At 35.9% G+C, this 17,287-nt stretch overlaps 1 protein-coding gene across 1 annotated transcript; it reads left to right on the plus strand.

The window, feature by feature from the left end:
- Window positions 1-4,223: 4,223 nt before the first annotated feature.
- On the plus strand, window positions 4,224-17,287 carry LOC122646627 (phragmoplastin DRP1C). Its single transcript, XM_043840213.1, has 17 exons — window positions 4,224-4,368; window positions 4,489-4,658; window positions 4,751-4,814; window positions 4,952-5,059; window positions 7,532-7,633; window positions 8,367-8,417; window positions 8,520-8,581; window positions 10,533-10,623; window positions 10,776-10,840; window positions 11,059-11,253; window positions 11,354-11,473; window positions 11,568-11,638; window positions 13,548-13,773; window positions 14,402-14,452; window positions 15,778-16,012; window positions 16,149-16,288; window positions 17,010-17,287. The coding sequence occupies exons 2-17, from the start codon at window positions 4,530-4,532 to the stop codon at window positions 17,133-17,135; spliced, it is 1,836 nt and encodes a 611-aa protein (XP_043696148.1). The 5' UTR covers window positions 4,224-4,368; window positions 4,489-4,529; the 3' UTR covers window positions 17,136-17,287.

A 17,287-nucleotide genomic window follows, 5' to 3' on the forward strand; every position in this document is an offset into this window, starting at 1 on the left:
ACAAATGACATAAAAATATAAACTAAAATCTATAAACCATAATAAAATTTCAAAAAATATTTTATAATGAAACCAATGCTGCTTTAGATACTCACTTTTCTAGTATTTTTCATTTTTCATTTGTTTTGTATTAGAAGACTCAAAAGAGTTATTGTACAAACTTAGCCCTTGTAACTTACAAAAAAAAAAAAAAAAACAAACTTAGCCCTTGTAATAAAGATTTTTGTGTCTTATGTCATTGGTTATTGATTATGAGATGGGTTTCGAGTGATGGGCTGCATCTGGTCTGTCATTTGATAAATATTTAAAGGGAAAAGGTTGGGCATGCCACCAGGGTGCTCATCATGTGTCATGCTCTCTCCTCCTCCTTGGAAAAAGACCCCCTTGCCCTCTCCTATATCTAGCCCTGTGATTGGTGCATGCCACAAGTTTACTGAAAGCTGGCGGCTTGCCCAATCCTCTCCCATAATTAAATTTGAGAAATATCTTGTTGTAACAAAAGTTATTGAAAAAGAAGTTGCAACTTTATTTTTTTTTGCCATTAGTAAATCTTGTCACTATCTGTACTCAAAAAATGTGGAAGACAATGATAACTTTTGATAATAACAATCACTTCCTAAATAATTTGATTTTTTTTTATCCCTACCTTAAATAAATTTTGAGAAATTTTGAAAATAAGATGAGAGATAATCAAAATAAGATTATAATTTCTCATTTCACCATTTTAGTTTCAACAAGAAGCACCCATTAAATTTTGAAATAGACTCAATCCTATATAAATAAAGACGAAAAGATTCCCACAACGCCAATCGCCAGCCAGTATGCATATCACTTGCACACCCTCTCACATGTCAACTGTTCATCTGAAGTGTTAAATATCTAAAATAGCTCCCCTATTAGAAGATTCGAAAGGAGGAGTCCTCAGATGCTACATCAGAAAACGGGCATCGAAGGGAACCTTCTTCCATAATTAAATTGATGATCAAGTTACTCAAGTCCTAACCCCTCTTGACATATTGGAGGAGGCTGGGATCCGAGACAAGATCCATAGATGGGGGAACTGGTTGGGTTTATTATGAGTTTTTGAATGGACTACAAAGTATTTGGATATATTAGATGGAATGTGTTGTGGGTAAATGGTTTTAGCCTTGGATTAATGGATTAACATATAAATTAAATTTTTTTCCCTATAAGAATTCCTATATAATGTGTGTATGTATCAAATGACCCAAATATTCTTATTTAGATTGATAAATATGTAAATGTATATACAGTGCCCCCTTCAACTAGTAAAAAATATAAAAAAGAAAGATATGTTCCAATCTTCAAGTGTAATGGTAGGGGTGTCAATTGATCAGTTTGGTCCAATTTTGATTGGGTTTAATCGGTTTCAAGCTAGTAATGATCCAAACCAAAATCAAATCGTTATGCATAAATTCAGTTTTGGTTCAATTCGATTTGATCATTTTGATTTTTTATTGAGTTTGATTTGGTTATGTATCGGTTACGTTGATTTCGGTTTCTAACAGTTTAATAAAAATCCAGATCAATTTGGTTTGGTCTGGGGATTTGATCAATCAGACCAGTTTTGGCCGAATTAGGTACTCATAATGAAGCCATCTAGTTTGTTGGGAATTAATTTTTTTTTTTTTGGGGTAAAACTTACATTGAAAGTTTGAGGGAGGTCTAGATCTTGAAGATGAGAAATTGATTTGTGGGTCTTTATCAGTCCAACTCCCAACTGCTACCAATAGGAACTTCATAACTAAAATTTGAAGTAAATGGTTCTCTCTCATCTCCAAGCTAGCAACTTGGGAAGGAATCTCCAAGTGGAACCTAATAATACAAAAAGGTAAGAGATCAGAGCATGGTCGCGTGGCCCTTATATTAACACAGGGGCCAATGAGAGCGCATGTAAGGGGCATTAACATGGATAAGATTTTTTATATTTATGGGATTAATTGGTAATTTCACGTTCTCCTGTGTCTGGGTGTAGGAAGCACGTGACTACGCAATGTTCTTTTTCCTAACAAAATATTGAAAATATGTTCTCTGAGCGTACACTAGCATCTTTGTGGCTTTCTTTTTTCTCATATGAAATGACCTCGCTACCCTAATATATACGATACTATTTTATTGCACCTCACTGTTGCACTCTCTTAGGTATTGGTCTTGGATCGATTGTATCAGCCAATCCAAAATAGTATCAGTACCGATTGATCTCGAAACCTGAGTAATCCCATATTGGTGTATGGTACGAACCAAGGTTATACTTGTCAAAATAAACTCAAAAATTGATATCTTTGGGGGCAAAACCATCTTAAATGATCAATTCGATACAAATCCCAACCGGATCAGATCCGATATCAATCTGGATATGGCCTCGATGCCTCAAATCATGTTAGAGAACCCTCTCTCTGAAAAATAATAAGAGGGGGACTTTGCAAGTTGTTAGTTTTAAGAACTTTTTCTTTTGAAACAAAAAAACCCATGTTCAGGAGTGTGGCGCTTGCGTCTAAATGACCGCCCTTCCCTATTAAAGACGAAAATCGCATCCCTATTGATGCTTTCATATGCACTCTCATTAGCTCTCGCACTGGCACGGGACCATGCTCCCAAATAAAAAACTCTTTCCCTTTTCTTTTTTTTTTTTTTAATTATTGAAATAATGATGTATAAAACAGATTTGTCATGTGTCTTGCAGGAATAGATGCAAACATGGAATGGAAGAAGAGGATGAAATCATTGCTACAGATTAGAATGACCTGTTTTTACAAAAATGGAGATGAACTCATTAGCATAAAGATGGAAACTTATGGGGGAGAAAGATCCTCATGCCGTTAGTGTGAGGATGTTTTCGGATCCTCTCTCACTTTTCTAACGTTCTCTTCTCTTTTATCATGTGGGTCTGTATTAACAGAATCAATTTCTACACTCCAATGGATGTAGTGTGAGAGATTCTCTAAAATCGATAGAATTGGAAATTTTTATATGCGCAATAGGGGGAAAAATCAGGGATGTAAATGGATATTCGTAAATCCGTATTTGATTCGCGTTCGTATTCGTTTAGGAGAATTCGAATCCGTCCGAAATTAATCGGATACGAATATGATAATCTCTCTATCCGACCAATTATTATCCGATTCGTTTAGCAGTCCGACGGTAATAAAATATCTGAAATATAACTCTGTGTTTGTCTATCCTTTTAAGTTACCTCATTGGATTTTGTTATCTAATTTTTATAAATTTATAAGTTAAGATAATGTGATTATTTTTCTAGATTTGCTATTGGTTTATATATATTGTTTTATGCAATGTGATACATGAAATTACATATCTATTAAAAAATTAAACGTAAAAAACGTAAGAGAATAAAAGATTAAGAAGAGTAGAAGAAAGGGTAATTATTGAACTCCGAAGTTAACCCAAACCCTCATCATAAAAATGATAAATATGTCTACGGATAGTCGAAAAATCGTATTCAATTCGTATTCATATCCATTTAGGAGAACCTATATTGAAAAAATCAATATCCGAAAACTATCCAAATCCGTCCGAAAATCAATAGGATATTATCCGAATCCGTCCAAATATAATCGGATACGAATATGATAATGCCACTATCCGATCGAATTCGATCCATTTACATCCCTAGGAAAAATGTACGGTTTTAAAAATTGGGAATCAGAGCAGTGATTCGATCGATTCAGATAAAAATTGGCAACAATCGATTAAGACGATTCCCACTGATTTTGCTCTTGCTTTAAAAATCATGAGTCAAATCAGTGAATCGATCGATTTGGATAAGAATTGGATTCAAACGATTCTCGTTGATTACGCTCCGATTTTAAAAATCAAGAATCATATCAGTGAATCGGTTAATTTTGGATAAAAATTGGATCCAGGCAATTCTGCTCCGGTTTTAAAAATTGGGAATCAGATCAATGAATCTGTCTAGACGATTCTTGCCGATTCTACTCCAGTTTTAAAAATTGGGAATCGGATCAATGAATTCATTGATTTGGATAAAGAGTGACTACAATATTCAATTAAGTCAATTCCCTTCAATGCTGTTCTGTTTCTAATCGTGCATTTCGATCCATTAGATTGGGATCAGCACTTAGTTACATAGAGGACACGTGTACAACAGAGAGGATCCGACGTGGAGAGGATCCAGGCTCAATATGAGATGCCATTCTAGTTTAAAAAATTGCGAAGTGAGCAACCATGAGTCCATGACCCATCACGTCTTCAACCGTTATTTGTTTATTTTTTCTTCGTTCCTTTCTTTCCCTGTAGACGACACAGTCTCTCTCTCTCTCTCTCCTTGAAGATCTGAATCTCTAGCAGTCGGAAGCGCTTCATCTCGTAAGATTCTTCTGATTACAATGCAATGCTGCTCTTCGATCAGAACTCATTTCTCATTTATAGCTTCTTAACCATGATTGGATCTAATCTCAGATTTCATTTTTCTTTCTTTTGTGGCAGTTGCGGAGACTTGAGAGGTCTTGGAGGAGTTCCGATCCGAAATGGCGACCATGGAGAGCTTGATTGGATTGGTTAACAGAATCCAGAGAGCTTGTACCGTTTTAGGTGATCATGGAGGAGAGGGATCGCTCTGGGAAGCGCTTCCTTCCGTGGCTGTCGTTGGAGGCCAGGTTCAAATATCTTTATATTCTATCTTCCATCTTTTTTGGATTTCATTTTTGGTTTTTCTTTTGAATTGATTTTTTTTTGGATGGAAATTAAGAGTTCCGGTAAATCGTCCGTCTTGGAAAGCGTTGTGGGGAGAGATTTCCTGCCTCGAGGATCTGGTAAATGTGGATTATTTTTTGTCCGGAAAATTTAAACTTCAATTTTTATTGGGTAATCTGGAGCTTCTAATTCTGCATTTCTATCTTTCATCTCTCCTGTTTTTTTCTTATTTTTCCTTTTCCGGTTAATTGTTAAGGTATTGTGACGAGGAGGCCTTTAGTGCTGCAACTTCACAAGACGAACGATGGGCAAGCAGAGTATGCTGAGTTTCTTCATGCTCCAAGGAAGAAATTTTCGGACTTCGGTATGTAGAAATTGGAAGGAAATATTTTGCTTTCTAACTTCGCATCTGTTTTTTATATAACATTGTTGTTTCGTATTGGAGAATTCTCTGTATGATGAGGGAGCTTATTAAAAAGAAAAAAAAAATGAAATATATATCCCTTCATAATTGATTTCTAATAGTATATCAAAGGTTCAAACATTTTCACCTTGTTTATCTTTTAATATTAATGTCCTTCCTTGTAAATTTGCATTCAGTTTGTGAGGTGGGAAGTTCATGTACAGTGCTTATATGTAGAAACTTAAGGTTGGGGATAAAAAACTTAGTGGTACCTCTAAGAGCAAAGAGCCTGGTATTGGAGACCTTCCTATGCCCTGTGATTGGTAATATCTGTTTTGACAAACTATTACAAGGAAAGAATTTCTGGAACGTGTTGGCTATGAATCTTTTGAAGCATACTCCACTAGTCCACTTTAACTTTGGATTAGAGAATGCAACTGTCAACTGTGCGATGTGATGATTCCAATGGCTGTAAAGGCTTATTATTTAAGTATAAGAAACACTTGTAGATCATTCTAGTTTGTTGAGAACTTCTATAAGCTTCATGCTTCTTGCTTGTAGTTCCACTGACATTTATGTGAATTGAGGACATCTGCTTCCCTCCCCTCCCCAATCTTCTCACATAGAAACTGTACTGACATGTCGCAACAGAAAATGGAACCAAGGAGGAGACACCAGCCCATATAGCCATTTGTCTCTTTGCCTTTCTAGCCAAGGATATTTTCAAGACTGCTGTTTTCAATATGAATGCAACACATTTGAGATCCATACCATCAGAAACATTTCAGGATTGAATTGCATTTCACTGAGCTTCTAAAAGCTGCCTTCCCTCCCCCCCCTTCTTTTGGTACAAACTCTTAGCATTTTCATAGGTTAGATATGGGATTTATGTCCTTATCCTAGAACTAGGAAAGCTTTAGGATATCATGAGGATTATCCTGTTTGCAATTTGTGGAGCACTTTTACAAAGTCAAGTGTATATCGTCGGCTTCGACCCTTATGCTTTGGAGAGGTACAAGGACATGTGGTTTCACATTCACAAATTGTCTCTTTTAAGGTTAAATATATGTAAAGTACGGAAGCTGATGTGGTCAGTGAGGTGTTAAATGTAGACTTAAGTGAAACCTGTTTACCTGCCTTACCCGCCTCTCATTTGGAGAGTAAGGGTAGAGATTTTATATCGTGTAGCATAGGCAGGTAGGATGAGGGTAAGAATTTTATACCATTTGGCTAGAAGTGTAGCAGGGTTAAGGCTGCAAACATTATGACCCTCCCTAGACCCCGCAGTGGCGGGAGCACCCTTTTTTTTGGCTAGACGTTTAGGGTAAAGGTAAGGGTTCACCCGCCTTACCATTACGTATTAGGTCAACCCCTACCCACCCAGGCCAATAACCATTCCTCAAACTTACCCAAGCCAACTATCCAAGGGCAAAGGCCTGAGGCTCATAGTCAACTCATACATCAAGCAAAACAAGGGAATGATTTGATTGTCCAGATCACCCAATTTCTTTACCTGCTTTACCTGTTTACCTGCCAGGCAATGGCATTTCTTACCTTTACTCTGTAGAGTAAGGGTAAAGGAGTTACTTACGCCTAGGAGGGTATGGGTAAGGCCAATACCCGACCGTACCCTACCCATCTGCAACCCTAGATAAATGCTGACTTTACTCCAATGTCGTAGATTAGCTTAAAGAATTATGACTCTGCTCTGAAACTAAATATAAGAGTGGAAATCATTCCATGGACCTATATATTTATGCCATCAATTTGAAATAAATCATGGAACCGTGAGCTTCATTGGCATATAGAAGGTAATCCCTTGTCCTTGGTCACCGTTTATAGTCATTGAAATTTTTGAGTGTTACTGGAACAGACAGTCCACCGAGTAAGAAATTGTGGAGGTTTGGAATAGTGATAAACTTAATTTCCAGAATTTTCCAGAAAGTTATCGACACCTGAACTTGTTTACATCTAGTAAATGCAGTAAGTTCATCAAATTTCTGGCACATCATAAGATTGTCAAGGATAGTGGTTTCCTTGGAAAAACACAGTTTTGTACCCTGTAGAATATCAGCAATTGAAAGAGAATTAATAACTAAAAATATATTCTCAAAGTAATTCTATATTCCCTTTCCCCTTCAGCTTTTTTTTATTTTTTTTATGATAGGTACCTATTCTGTGGTGGAGGGAGGGAAGATAAGATACAGGAGGCTTGAACCCAAGACCTCCTAGTAGGGTGGGCTTTTACGCTCCACACCTCCCCCCCCCCCCCCCTTCAGCTTTATTAATCTAATATGCTTTAATTCATGGGAAGTTTGCTGCTATTAGTTTTAGGTACCTATAACTATAAATGCCTTACTATAGATTCATGCCAAAGATTGATGATAGAATAAAGTTTGTATTGAGTAATGTGTACTAATTTTTCTTTTGTAGCTTCCGTGCGTAAGGAGATTCAGGATGAAACTGACCGAATAACTGGGAAAACAAAGCATATCTCCAACATTCCGATTCACCTAAGCATCTACTCTCCAAATGGTTGGTATATACATATCCCTACCTCTCGGACTATTTGTTGTATTTGGATTGCCTCATTAAGCATCCATCTATAAATTTGAAGAACTATCCTTCTTTTAAAATATTTTGTGGTGAAATGCTGATTGTCATCTTATTATCTCACATCTTATATTATGATTCAATATCCTCCCCTCCCCCAACTCCCCTGTCTCTGTGTGTGTATATATTAAATTGGATAGAAATATTTGCTAAATTTGTTTTCACTTTAGGTACAAGTGCAATCTAAAGTGGTTAAAATTTTCATGATGACATCTTAGATACTACTCCTTTTTATTGTGTAGACATTTGTTACTTAATTTTTCTGTCAATAAAATTTCATGATGTATGATGAATTTGTTGTTGGGATAATGCTGAGTTGAGTTGAGTATGTATGATGGAATTGTACGGATGCAATGTTTGATCAACCTTACTCTGGAGAGAGAAAACACAAGATGGTGTGCAAGTTGGACTCTTGCAGTTATGCCAAGTTGCCAACCACTTGTTACGTTGGTGATCAACATAAAACCTATAGAAACATGAGTCATAAAATTCATTGTTGAGTTGGTTATTTTGCTTCAATAATTGTAGTTTATTCTGTTTCTGGATTTGAAAAAAGAAAAGAAACTCTTTTCTGCTTGTGAATTTTGTCTTTTATATTCCTTTTTGGACCCTCTTTGAGTATTTTTGGTTATAACTATATTGTTTCATGTGGCAGTGGTGAATCTTACACTTATTGATCTACCTGGGTTGACAAAGGTCGCAGTAGGTAAGTTTCTGGATCTTATTATTCCCTTGTTATTTTAAATGGGCAGTATACTATTATCTATTATGATTCATGATGTATTAATGGTAATTCTTGCCTTTGCAGAGGGACAACCAGACAGCATTGTTGAAGACATTGAAAACATGGTTCGCTCTTATGTTGATAAGGTAAATAACATATCTAAATATTGAAATTGCCTTTAATTTTTTTTCTTGTCAACTCTTCCTTATGTTTCGCATTTGTTGTCTGAGCTTAGTCCATTTTCAAATGTTCAGAATCCCTTTTATTAGTGTCGAAGATATATTCTGCTTTCATGGCACACATGTGTGAAAGAGTTGTGGGGAAGTGTTTAGATACCTAGACCCTTCATCTAACCAATTTATCTGAGTTAGATGTAAATGACATGGTTTGAATGCCTATCCTTTTATTCTGGCTCACATGCATTCAATATGTATCAATTAATTGGACATACTCCCAAGTCCCAACGCGGATGAGATTAATAAATATGGTTAGCTTGATTACTTGGACATTGTGTATTATTTTTATGTATATTTTGCATATCTTCATTAGTGGAATCCCAATGGCAAAAAATTGGGGGTTATATCTACTTCTAGGATTCATGTCCATATCCAGACACTCTTAGGAGTCCATCTTTCATGGTTGTGAATTCCCAAACAAGAATTTGATGACATGGTGATGCAGATAAATCAGCAAAAGTGGCTTATTTTTAGTGGAAATAAGCCTTGGGTTGGGTTCTATACATGTTGGGCCTTTGCTCCAATGGGTTTTCATTGTAATGAACCACTTTAAGGGGCCTAAAATATGGGTAGTTGGTAGGAATATGGGATTTACTTTCTTAGTTTAGTCAAGTATTTTATTTCATTGTTAGTTAAGGATTGGATAGAGTCTTGCATGAATAGAACTCCTATTCTTACATTGGATAGAGTTCTAATCATGTGGGACACTTATCTTATCTAGTTAGATAGAGTATTTCTTATTTCAACTATACTTTCCTTTCCTATTGCAAGCACACTTTTAATTTCTATTCAAAGGTTGTAAAGCCATAGATCCCCATGCAGTTTTATCAACGAAAGAAAGCTTTGCTTCCTCAAATTCTGTGGTGATCAGAATCCTGTTATGGTGATCCCAGCCTAGGCCTTGGGTGGTGATTCCCAGTTCATATCTTCTTTCCTTTCCATCTTCTTTATCTTACAAGTTGCTGAAATACAGTTCCTACTGCTGTTCATTCTCTAACCTGAGTATTAATTGGTTGTTGTTTTGAAGTTTCTGTTTCTGCTGTCAATTATCAGTTATGGAAGTATCCTTTCTCTACTAGGATTCTTCATTTATTGATGATCCAACCATTGGATGGGCTTGATATTCTGATATAATATTCCACTAAATATTCTAAACCTTTGACCAGTTTTAGGTTTAGATCTGACCTTTGGTTGTTGAGTTTTCAATATTCTCTTATTCTGGTTCTCTAATTTTGTTATCATTTTCCTTGACTGAGTAGGATTCTATTAGAGTTCAGAATCAGACCTTCTGATCATTCTGAGATTTTCTTATGTTATTCTCCTATATCAGAACTATATTTGACCAAAATTTCAATCACATATGAGCTTTAATTTTGTGCTATTGAGTTTTCCATAGATATGGTATTCTGGTTTTTAAACCTGTCACTGCAATTCTGAAAAAAAAAAAATCCATGGTATTCTAGTCCCTCTCTTTAGGTTGTTAGAATCTACATTACATGGTTGTAACAAAGTCTGTTAGATAACTGCAGATTCTTCTTTTTCTAGAACTGCTTATTGTGTTTCTTTAACTGACCATTAAGAATGCAATAGACCATGTATCTTGTATGTGCTTTCTGATTTTTAGTTGTTTATCTCGGATTTGTTGATGAAAGGTTCACTCCTGCCTACCCCTGCATATACCTTATGTTTTCAGTAACATGATAGCAAGGCTTCCTTTGCAGGCTTCTTTATTTGTTACCCTGCAACTATCCATGGTTCTTTCAAGGCCCAGATTATTATTCATGCAACTATTTCAAAGATGCATTATCAATCTCTTTATATTCTTAATCAACTCATATGATTCATTGATCTGGTTTTGTAGCCTAATTGCATCATATTGGCCATTTCTCCTGCAAATCAAGATATTGCCACTTCGGATGCCATAAAGCTTGCAAGAGAAGTTGATCCTTCAGGTATATTGAAGCTAAATTTTGTTTGTTTCTTATTATATAGTAAGGTTGTATTTCTTTGTCTACATGCTATATGTTCAAAATGGACGTATTTGATTCAAAGTTTTATTCAATTATGGCACTTTTTTTACTATTGTATTTTGTACTTTTTTTAGGTGACAGAACATTTGGAGTGTTGACAAAGCTTGATCTGATGGACAAGGGTACCAATGCTCTGGATGTACGGATCTTATTGTGGATGTGTATATAAAATTATGTGGGCTATACATGTTTTTTAAATGGACTTAACTTGGCTTTGTATTTTTTTTTTTTTTAATAATCTTTGCATTATTCTAAGGATGCTTGACGTTCTTGATATTCTCATCATAAATGTTTTCCCTAATTCTGGAGAACTAAACTATTTGAAATATAATTTCTTGTTGTTTGTGAACATGGAAGGTTCTCGAAGGAAGATCCTACAGACTGCAGCATCCCTGGGTTGGAATTGTCAACCGTTCACAAGCTGATATTAATAAGAATGTGGATATGATTGCTGCCCGTAGAAAGGAGGTCGAATATTTCGAAAGTAGCAGTGATTATAGCCACTTGGCACATAAAATGGGATCAGAATATCTTGCAAAACTTCTATCTCAGGTAGATACCAATTGTTTTCTGGATATTTATTGATTTCTTTCCATTTTTATTGGCGACTGACTTAAAGTTGTCACTAACCTTGAATAACTTTTTTCATCAGCATTTGGAGATGGTAATCAGGCAGCGTATACCAAGTATTATAGCCTTAATAAATAAGACAATTGATGAGCTTAATGCAGAGTTAGACCGTCTTGGCAGGCCTATTGGATCAGATGGAGGGGTAACAATTGAGAAACTATTTGGAATCAATTGTCCCAAAATATGTAATTACTTTCTAGCTTGATTTTATTACTCACACATTCTACCTGTTACAGGCCCAGCTGTACACTATTCTTGACATGTGTCGTGCATTTGATCGTGTATTCAGGGAGCACCTGGATGGAGGGTAAATGAAAAAGAACTTTTTTGCATTTATTAATAATCTGCAAGCTGCAAAAGATCTGGATTGGTCCCAAACTTGAATGTTTAATTGGTTTGATTGTTTTTAAGCAAATGACATGGTGTTAATAAAATACTATAGTTTAATTAATAATATTTTGAAGAGGGAAAGTAACCCACTTCTCTATCAATTCCAGGTTTCTCGGCATTCATTGCTTAAATAATACTAAGACTTTTGTACTATTAATTATTTAATGTTAAGAGTCGTTTTTTATTCTGCAATGTTAGAAATATTTTGTTTTGTGGATTTGATGGTAATTCGTTAAGAAAGGATATATAAAACTATGGTTGAGGGCAAGGGTGTACTAATTTTATGAGCATTATGTTACATTATGTTGTTTTCCCTTATGAGGAGATAATAAATGGCTGCAAAAGTATATCTCCTATTATCAAATGGAAAGACTTGTCCACTGTTTTATTTGGTGGGAAATCTGGGTCTAAGGTGCACCCTGCACCCCTACCAGAATATATTCATCAGATGACGCAACATTACAATTGAATTTTTGCAAAACATGCAGATCATTTTCCCTAGACATTATCCAAGTGTGTGCATGGTACTATCTTGTACTCAGTGAGTGTACAAGGTTTAGGATTTTGGTTTCGTCTGGGATTTCGATCCTAGTCAAAACCAAAATATACCACAAAAATGGCTGAAATGGCACCGAAATATGGTCCATTACAGTGAAAAAAACAGAAACATTGACCCCCCCCCCCCCAAAATCGCATGCCATTTCGTTTCGGTAAGTGTAGAAAGTAGAAACCGAAATATTTTGTCGAAATGTCTACAAGGCTTTTACACTATTGATGCAAGGGATGCATTCATAATTTCAGTTCAATAGTTTGATCCAGTTGGCCTGCTGGAGTGGTCCTGATTTGGCTTGCTGGGTCCAAGTCACCTGTCTTATCATTTCAGTTCAATGGTTCTTGTAATTCCTCATCTCACTAATGATGGATAACATATTAGGATGTAGCTGGAAGTTTTATTTACACACATTGGCTGAATTCTTAAACTCAAAGATTTAAGTTTCTGTATATACCAAGTGATTTTAAGTATACTCAATTTGTGTGATGGCATTTATTTTTCTTGTTCCGCTTTTATACCTATCTTGTCTTGTATATGTCATTCTGCTGCTTTTCCTTTGTGCACTTATATAGCCTGTGGCTCATCGGACTTTAGGCCAGAGATCAAGTGCTGCCTTTATCTCCACCCCCTTGGGGGGGGGGGGGGGGAAACCTTTCCCACCCTTTAAGAAAAAATATTATTCTCCAAATGAAAGGGGGGGGGAGGTTGCCCCTTTAAACTGCTTGCCATTTTTTTGTAACTGAATACTCAAATTTGTTCCCTCTCTAGAATAAACAATTCAAGTTCTCAGTTTCTTTCCAGTGTAAACCGCTGCTTTAACTTCACAGAAATATTACCTGAAATCACTCCAGTTACTGAAAGGATTCTCAGGACACAATAATTTATTGTTTAATGTGGGTAAATATTTATTTGTATCTCTCATCTCTTCCAAGTTTCCCATGTCTATTATAAGCAAACTAAAATGATAAACTATTAAGTTATTCTATAGATTTTTACTGTTTCTCGACTCAAAACTCTTTTTATTTTTATTGAACACCATTTTGATTCTAAATCAAATATTGCAGCTCGTATAATGTTTCAGGGACTTTTTTAAGCACATCATGTTAGCTCATTGCATCCAATACGTTGGTAGTTGGTACATCTGTGACAGCGTTGACTTAAAACAGTGTCTAGAAATCAAGTCTTGAATTACATCTTTTCTACTGCTCTCAAGGCAGCGTTTGCTTTTCTCCATCAAAGCATGCATAGTTAATGAATACTTCGCTTCTTTCAGGAGACCTGGTGGAGATCGGATATATGGGGTTTTTGATAATCAATTACCAGCAGCTCTGAAGAAGCTTCCTTTTGATCGACATCTTGCTACACAAAATGTTCGAAAAGTTGTTTCAGAAGCAGATGGTTATCAGCCCCATTTGATTGCTCCAGAACAGGCATACAGAAGGCTTATTGATAGTTCTCTTGGATATTTTAAAGGCCCAGCTGAAGCCTCAGTTGATGCTGTAATACTCTGGTTTTAGTTTCTTCATATGATATTGTGGCTTTGCAATGCTAAGCTGGTCTTAGGACCACGGTGTATCCCAGCTGGTTCACCATTTAACCTCAACTTAGGGCAAGCATCATATAGTCCTTTTTCCAGCTTAGCATTTCTTATTTTAAATTTAATGTACAACTTTGTTTGTAAATAGGTTCCTGTTAAAATCTCAGTTGATAATATTCTTTTATTGGTTTGATTATTCTTATTCGTCATTGCCCCACAGCCTTGTGGATGGTTTTTTGTAATATTTTGTTCAGTCATGATATATATATATATATATATTTGAAATTAATAAAATCATTATCTTTCATAATATCATGTTTTGATTAAGAAAAGATATTTAAAATTTCTAAATAGCCCAAAGTACATGACAAATAGTTTATGTATTGAGTAGAAACTTTCCAAAACCCTGGTATTCTATTTGTTTGCTCCTGTGGTGCATATTCCAAAGACTCCAAGTGGGTAAAGTTCGTTATTTTATTTTTGCACTAAGTGATCTCAAAATGCTCTTTTGACATTATAAGCTCAACTGAAGTTCTACTAAACATGAATTTTTCTATATATCCTCATTGATTAGGCTTATCTTTTTTCAGGTGCACATGGTTTTGAAAGATCTTGTTCGAAAGTCTATAGGTGAGACAGAGGTGAGTAATCTGTGGTTGGAGAAAACTGTTTGCAGGAGTGAATTTTGTGAATATGATGCTTGTTTTACATAATTTTGTGCATCGTTTCTAATCTTGAGAAAGCTCTATACAAAGTTTTGAGAATAATTGTGATTTTAAGCTTGATAAAGGGCGTACCCAGTGCACGAGGCTCCTGCCACTGTGGGGTCTGGGGAGGGTCATAATGTACGCAGCCTTACCCCTGCTTTTGCAGAGAGGCTGTTTCCAGACTCGAACCTGTGACCACTTGGTCACAATGGAGCAACCTTACCGTTTCACCAAGGCCCACCCTCTGATTTTAAGCTTGATAAACTAGCAAAAAAGAACTGTCCTTTCTTTGTTACCATATAACTTAATGCTTCATTTCAAATGTACTGCCGATTTTTTTCTATCAACTGGAGTCATTGGCATTAAAAGCATGAATCGCTGAATCATTCGTATAGTAAGCTTACCCAAATGGCTGAATCGCTTGTATGGTACATTTAGCTGAGTCCTGAAAACTTTGAAAAGTTCAAGACAATTATCTCAACCATGATGCCTCCTCAGTAGTAAGTATAAGCAGCATGGATCCAAATTTAAAAGGTAGTGGCCAAGAAAACATTGAAAAGATCAAGACAATTATCTCAACCATGATGACTCATCAGTAGGAATAGTATAAACAGAATGGATCCAAATTAAATAGAAGTCTTTTCAAGAAACATTGACCTCATGTAATTGTAAGAAAATGTCGTGTAAATTCTAAGAATAAGTCTTCCTCTTTCAATTAATAAAAAAAGATATTTGATGCTTCAAATAATTCTAGATGATTTTATGGTCTTTTAAATTGTCACTCTATGTAACTTCTTTCATGATGCCAGCTTGTTAGGTTTGAACTATCTACGATTGTCGATACCACAAAATAATAAAATAAAACATGTATTAGCCCACTAACCAACCTGCTTAACTATTATTAGAAGATAAAATCTCAAGAACCGATGACCTTATTAAATGAGCCTTCTTTTTTGCAAATAAATATAAATTAAGAATGTGAAAAAGAAGGAAAAAAATCTATTTTTGTTTCCTTCTTACTTTTCTGAAGCTTCCAATGTGGATGCCTAGTTGTTCACTGCGACATAAATGGTTTCTGCATAAAATTTGATACACATACAAATACTATCTTCATGAGATTAGGTATCTAAACCAACAGCACAAATCTATATGACATAAGTGGAGCAGTCTAATTCTGAGTGTAAGTGCCTTTGCTTCCTTTGAGTATATTGCTATGAGTGGTCTTTTCTTCCAGATTGTTATTTTATGGCATTTTACAGGAGTTGAAGCGGTTCCCATCACTACAAGCTGACATAGCTGCAGCAGCAGGAGAAGCATTGGAAAGATTCCGTGATGATAGCAGGAAAACAGTTCTACGACTGGTGGACATGGAATCTAGTTATCTGACCGTGGAATTCTTCCGGAAGCTCCCCACGGAGCCAGAGAAGAGCTCGAATCCCACAGCCTCCAATTCCAATACGGACCGATATTCGGAGAACCATTTCCGAAGGATTGGTGTGGTGTTTGCTCTTTATTTTGCTTTCTCTTACATGGATTTATGGATTCACACCTCAAAGAAATGGTGTTTTGTGGAGTTTGTGCATGTTCTATGTTCTAACTACTGACATATAAGTCCATGGATTGTTTGCAGGGTCAAATGTCTCAGCTTATGTGGGCATGATCTGTGATACATTAAAAAATTCCATCCCCAAGGCTGTCGTTTATTGTCAAGTTCGAGAAGCAAAACGCAACCTGCTCAATCGTTTTTATGCTCTACTTGGAAAAAAAGAGGTAAAGTGTCTACCATTTTAATATTGCAGTTTCTACTTTAGTACATAGATTCCTTTTAAGATTCCTAGTTCAGGTAGTGTGGCCTTGCAAGGTTTAGACAAGGCTACTAATCTAGTCTGATGGGTGGGGTTCTATCTGACGCTATCATCGTTATATCTGGGAAGAGAAAGGGTGTAAAAAGTTGTCGATGCATGTTTGAATGTTCAAGGAAGCCTTTTGGAAGAAAATCTTCTTGTTTAGAGAAAATAAGGAGAAATGTGAAGTTTGTCCCAAAATACTAATTGACATCATTTCACTAATGCTCATCTTTTTAAATCCACCAGTGCCAAAGGTCCAAATACTTTTATGGTTCACCCAAGTAGTAAGCCCCAAAACTGGAGAAATGGTCCCTGCCAGATAGACTAGGCGACCTAACTGGTGTTTCTGGCCATAAGAAAAGGAAGTATAGTAGGATTTTGGTCAGCAAAGGAAGATAGCAAGTTATGGAGATCTCTCACCTTTTGTTTTTCACTTACAAGTTAAAGCAAATGTCATTAATTTTTCTAATTGATTTCTGCAATCTAAAACATGTCTCACCAAGGTTTTATCCAAATGTTTCCAGTTGTATATGCAAAGGAAAAGAAATTAAACTGACTTCAGACACAAAATGTAAAATAAACCTTTAGTGATCTTATTGTTAAAAAGGTATTGAAGTAGTCATTTAAATTGGTTTTCTATACAGAAGCAGCAGCTAGGGGCGATGTTAGATGAGGATCCAGGACTCATGGAGAAGAGGGATGGTTTAGCTAAGAAGCTTGAGCTTTACAAGAAAGCTAGGGATGAAATTGACAGTGTGGCATGGAAATGAAGAGAATGGATGCGGATGGTCATTCTTTCAAATGCCTTTGGTTTTACACATACACATTGCCACATACCACTATGTACACTAATCAGTTATTGTGCTATTATTCTTTTATTATAAAAGCCCACATGAATAAAGATCTTAGACTTGGGCTTGCA

This window comes from Telopea speciosissima, chromosome 11 (assembly GCF_018873765.1).
Source record: "Telopea speciosissima isolate NSW1024214 ecotype Mountain lineage chromosome 11, Tspe_v1, whole genome shotgun sequence".
Classification (NCBI taxonomy): domain Eukaryota; kingdom Viridiplantae; phylum Streptophyta; class Magnoliopsida; order Proteales; family Proteaceae; genus Telopea; species Telopea speciosissima.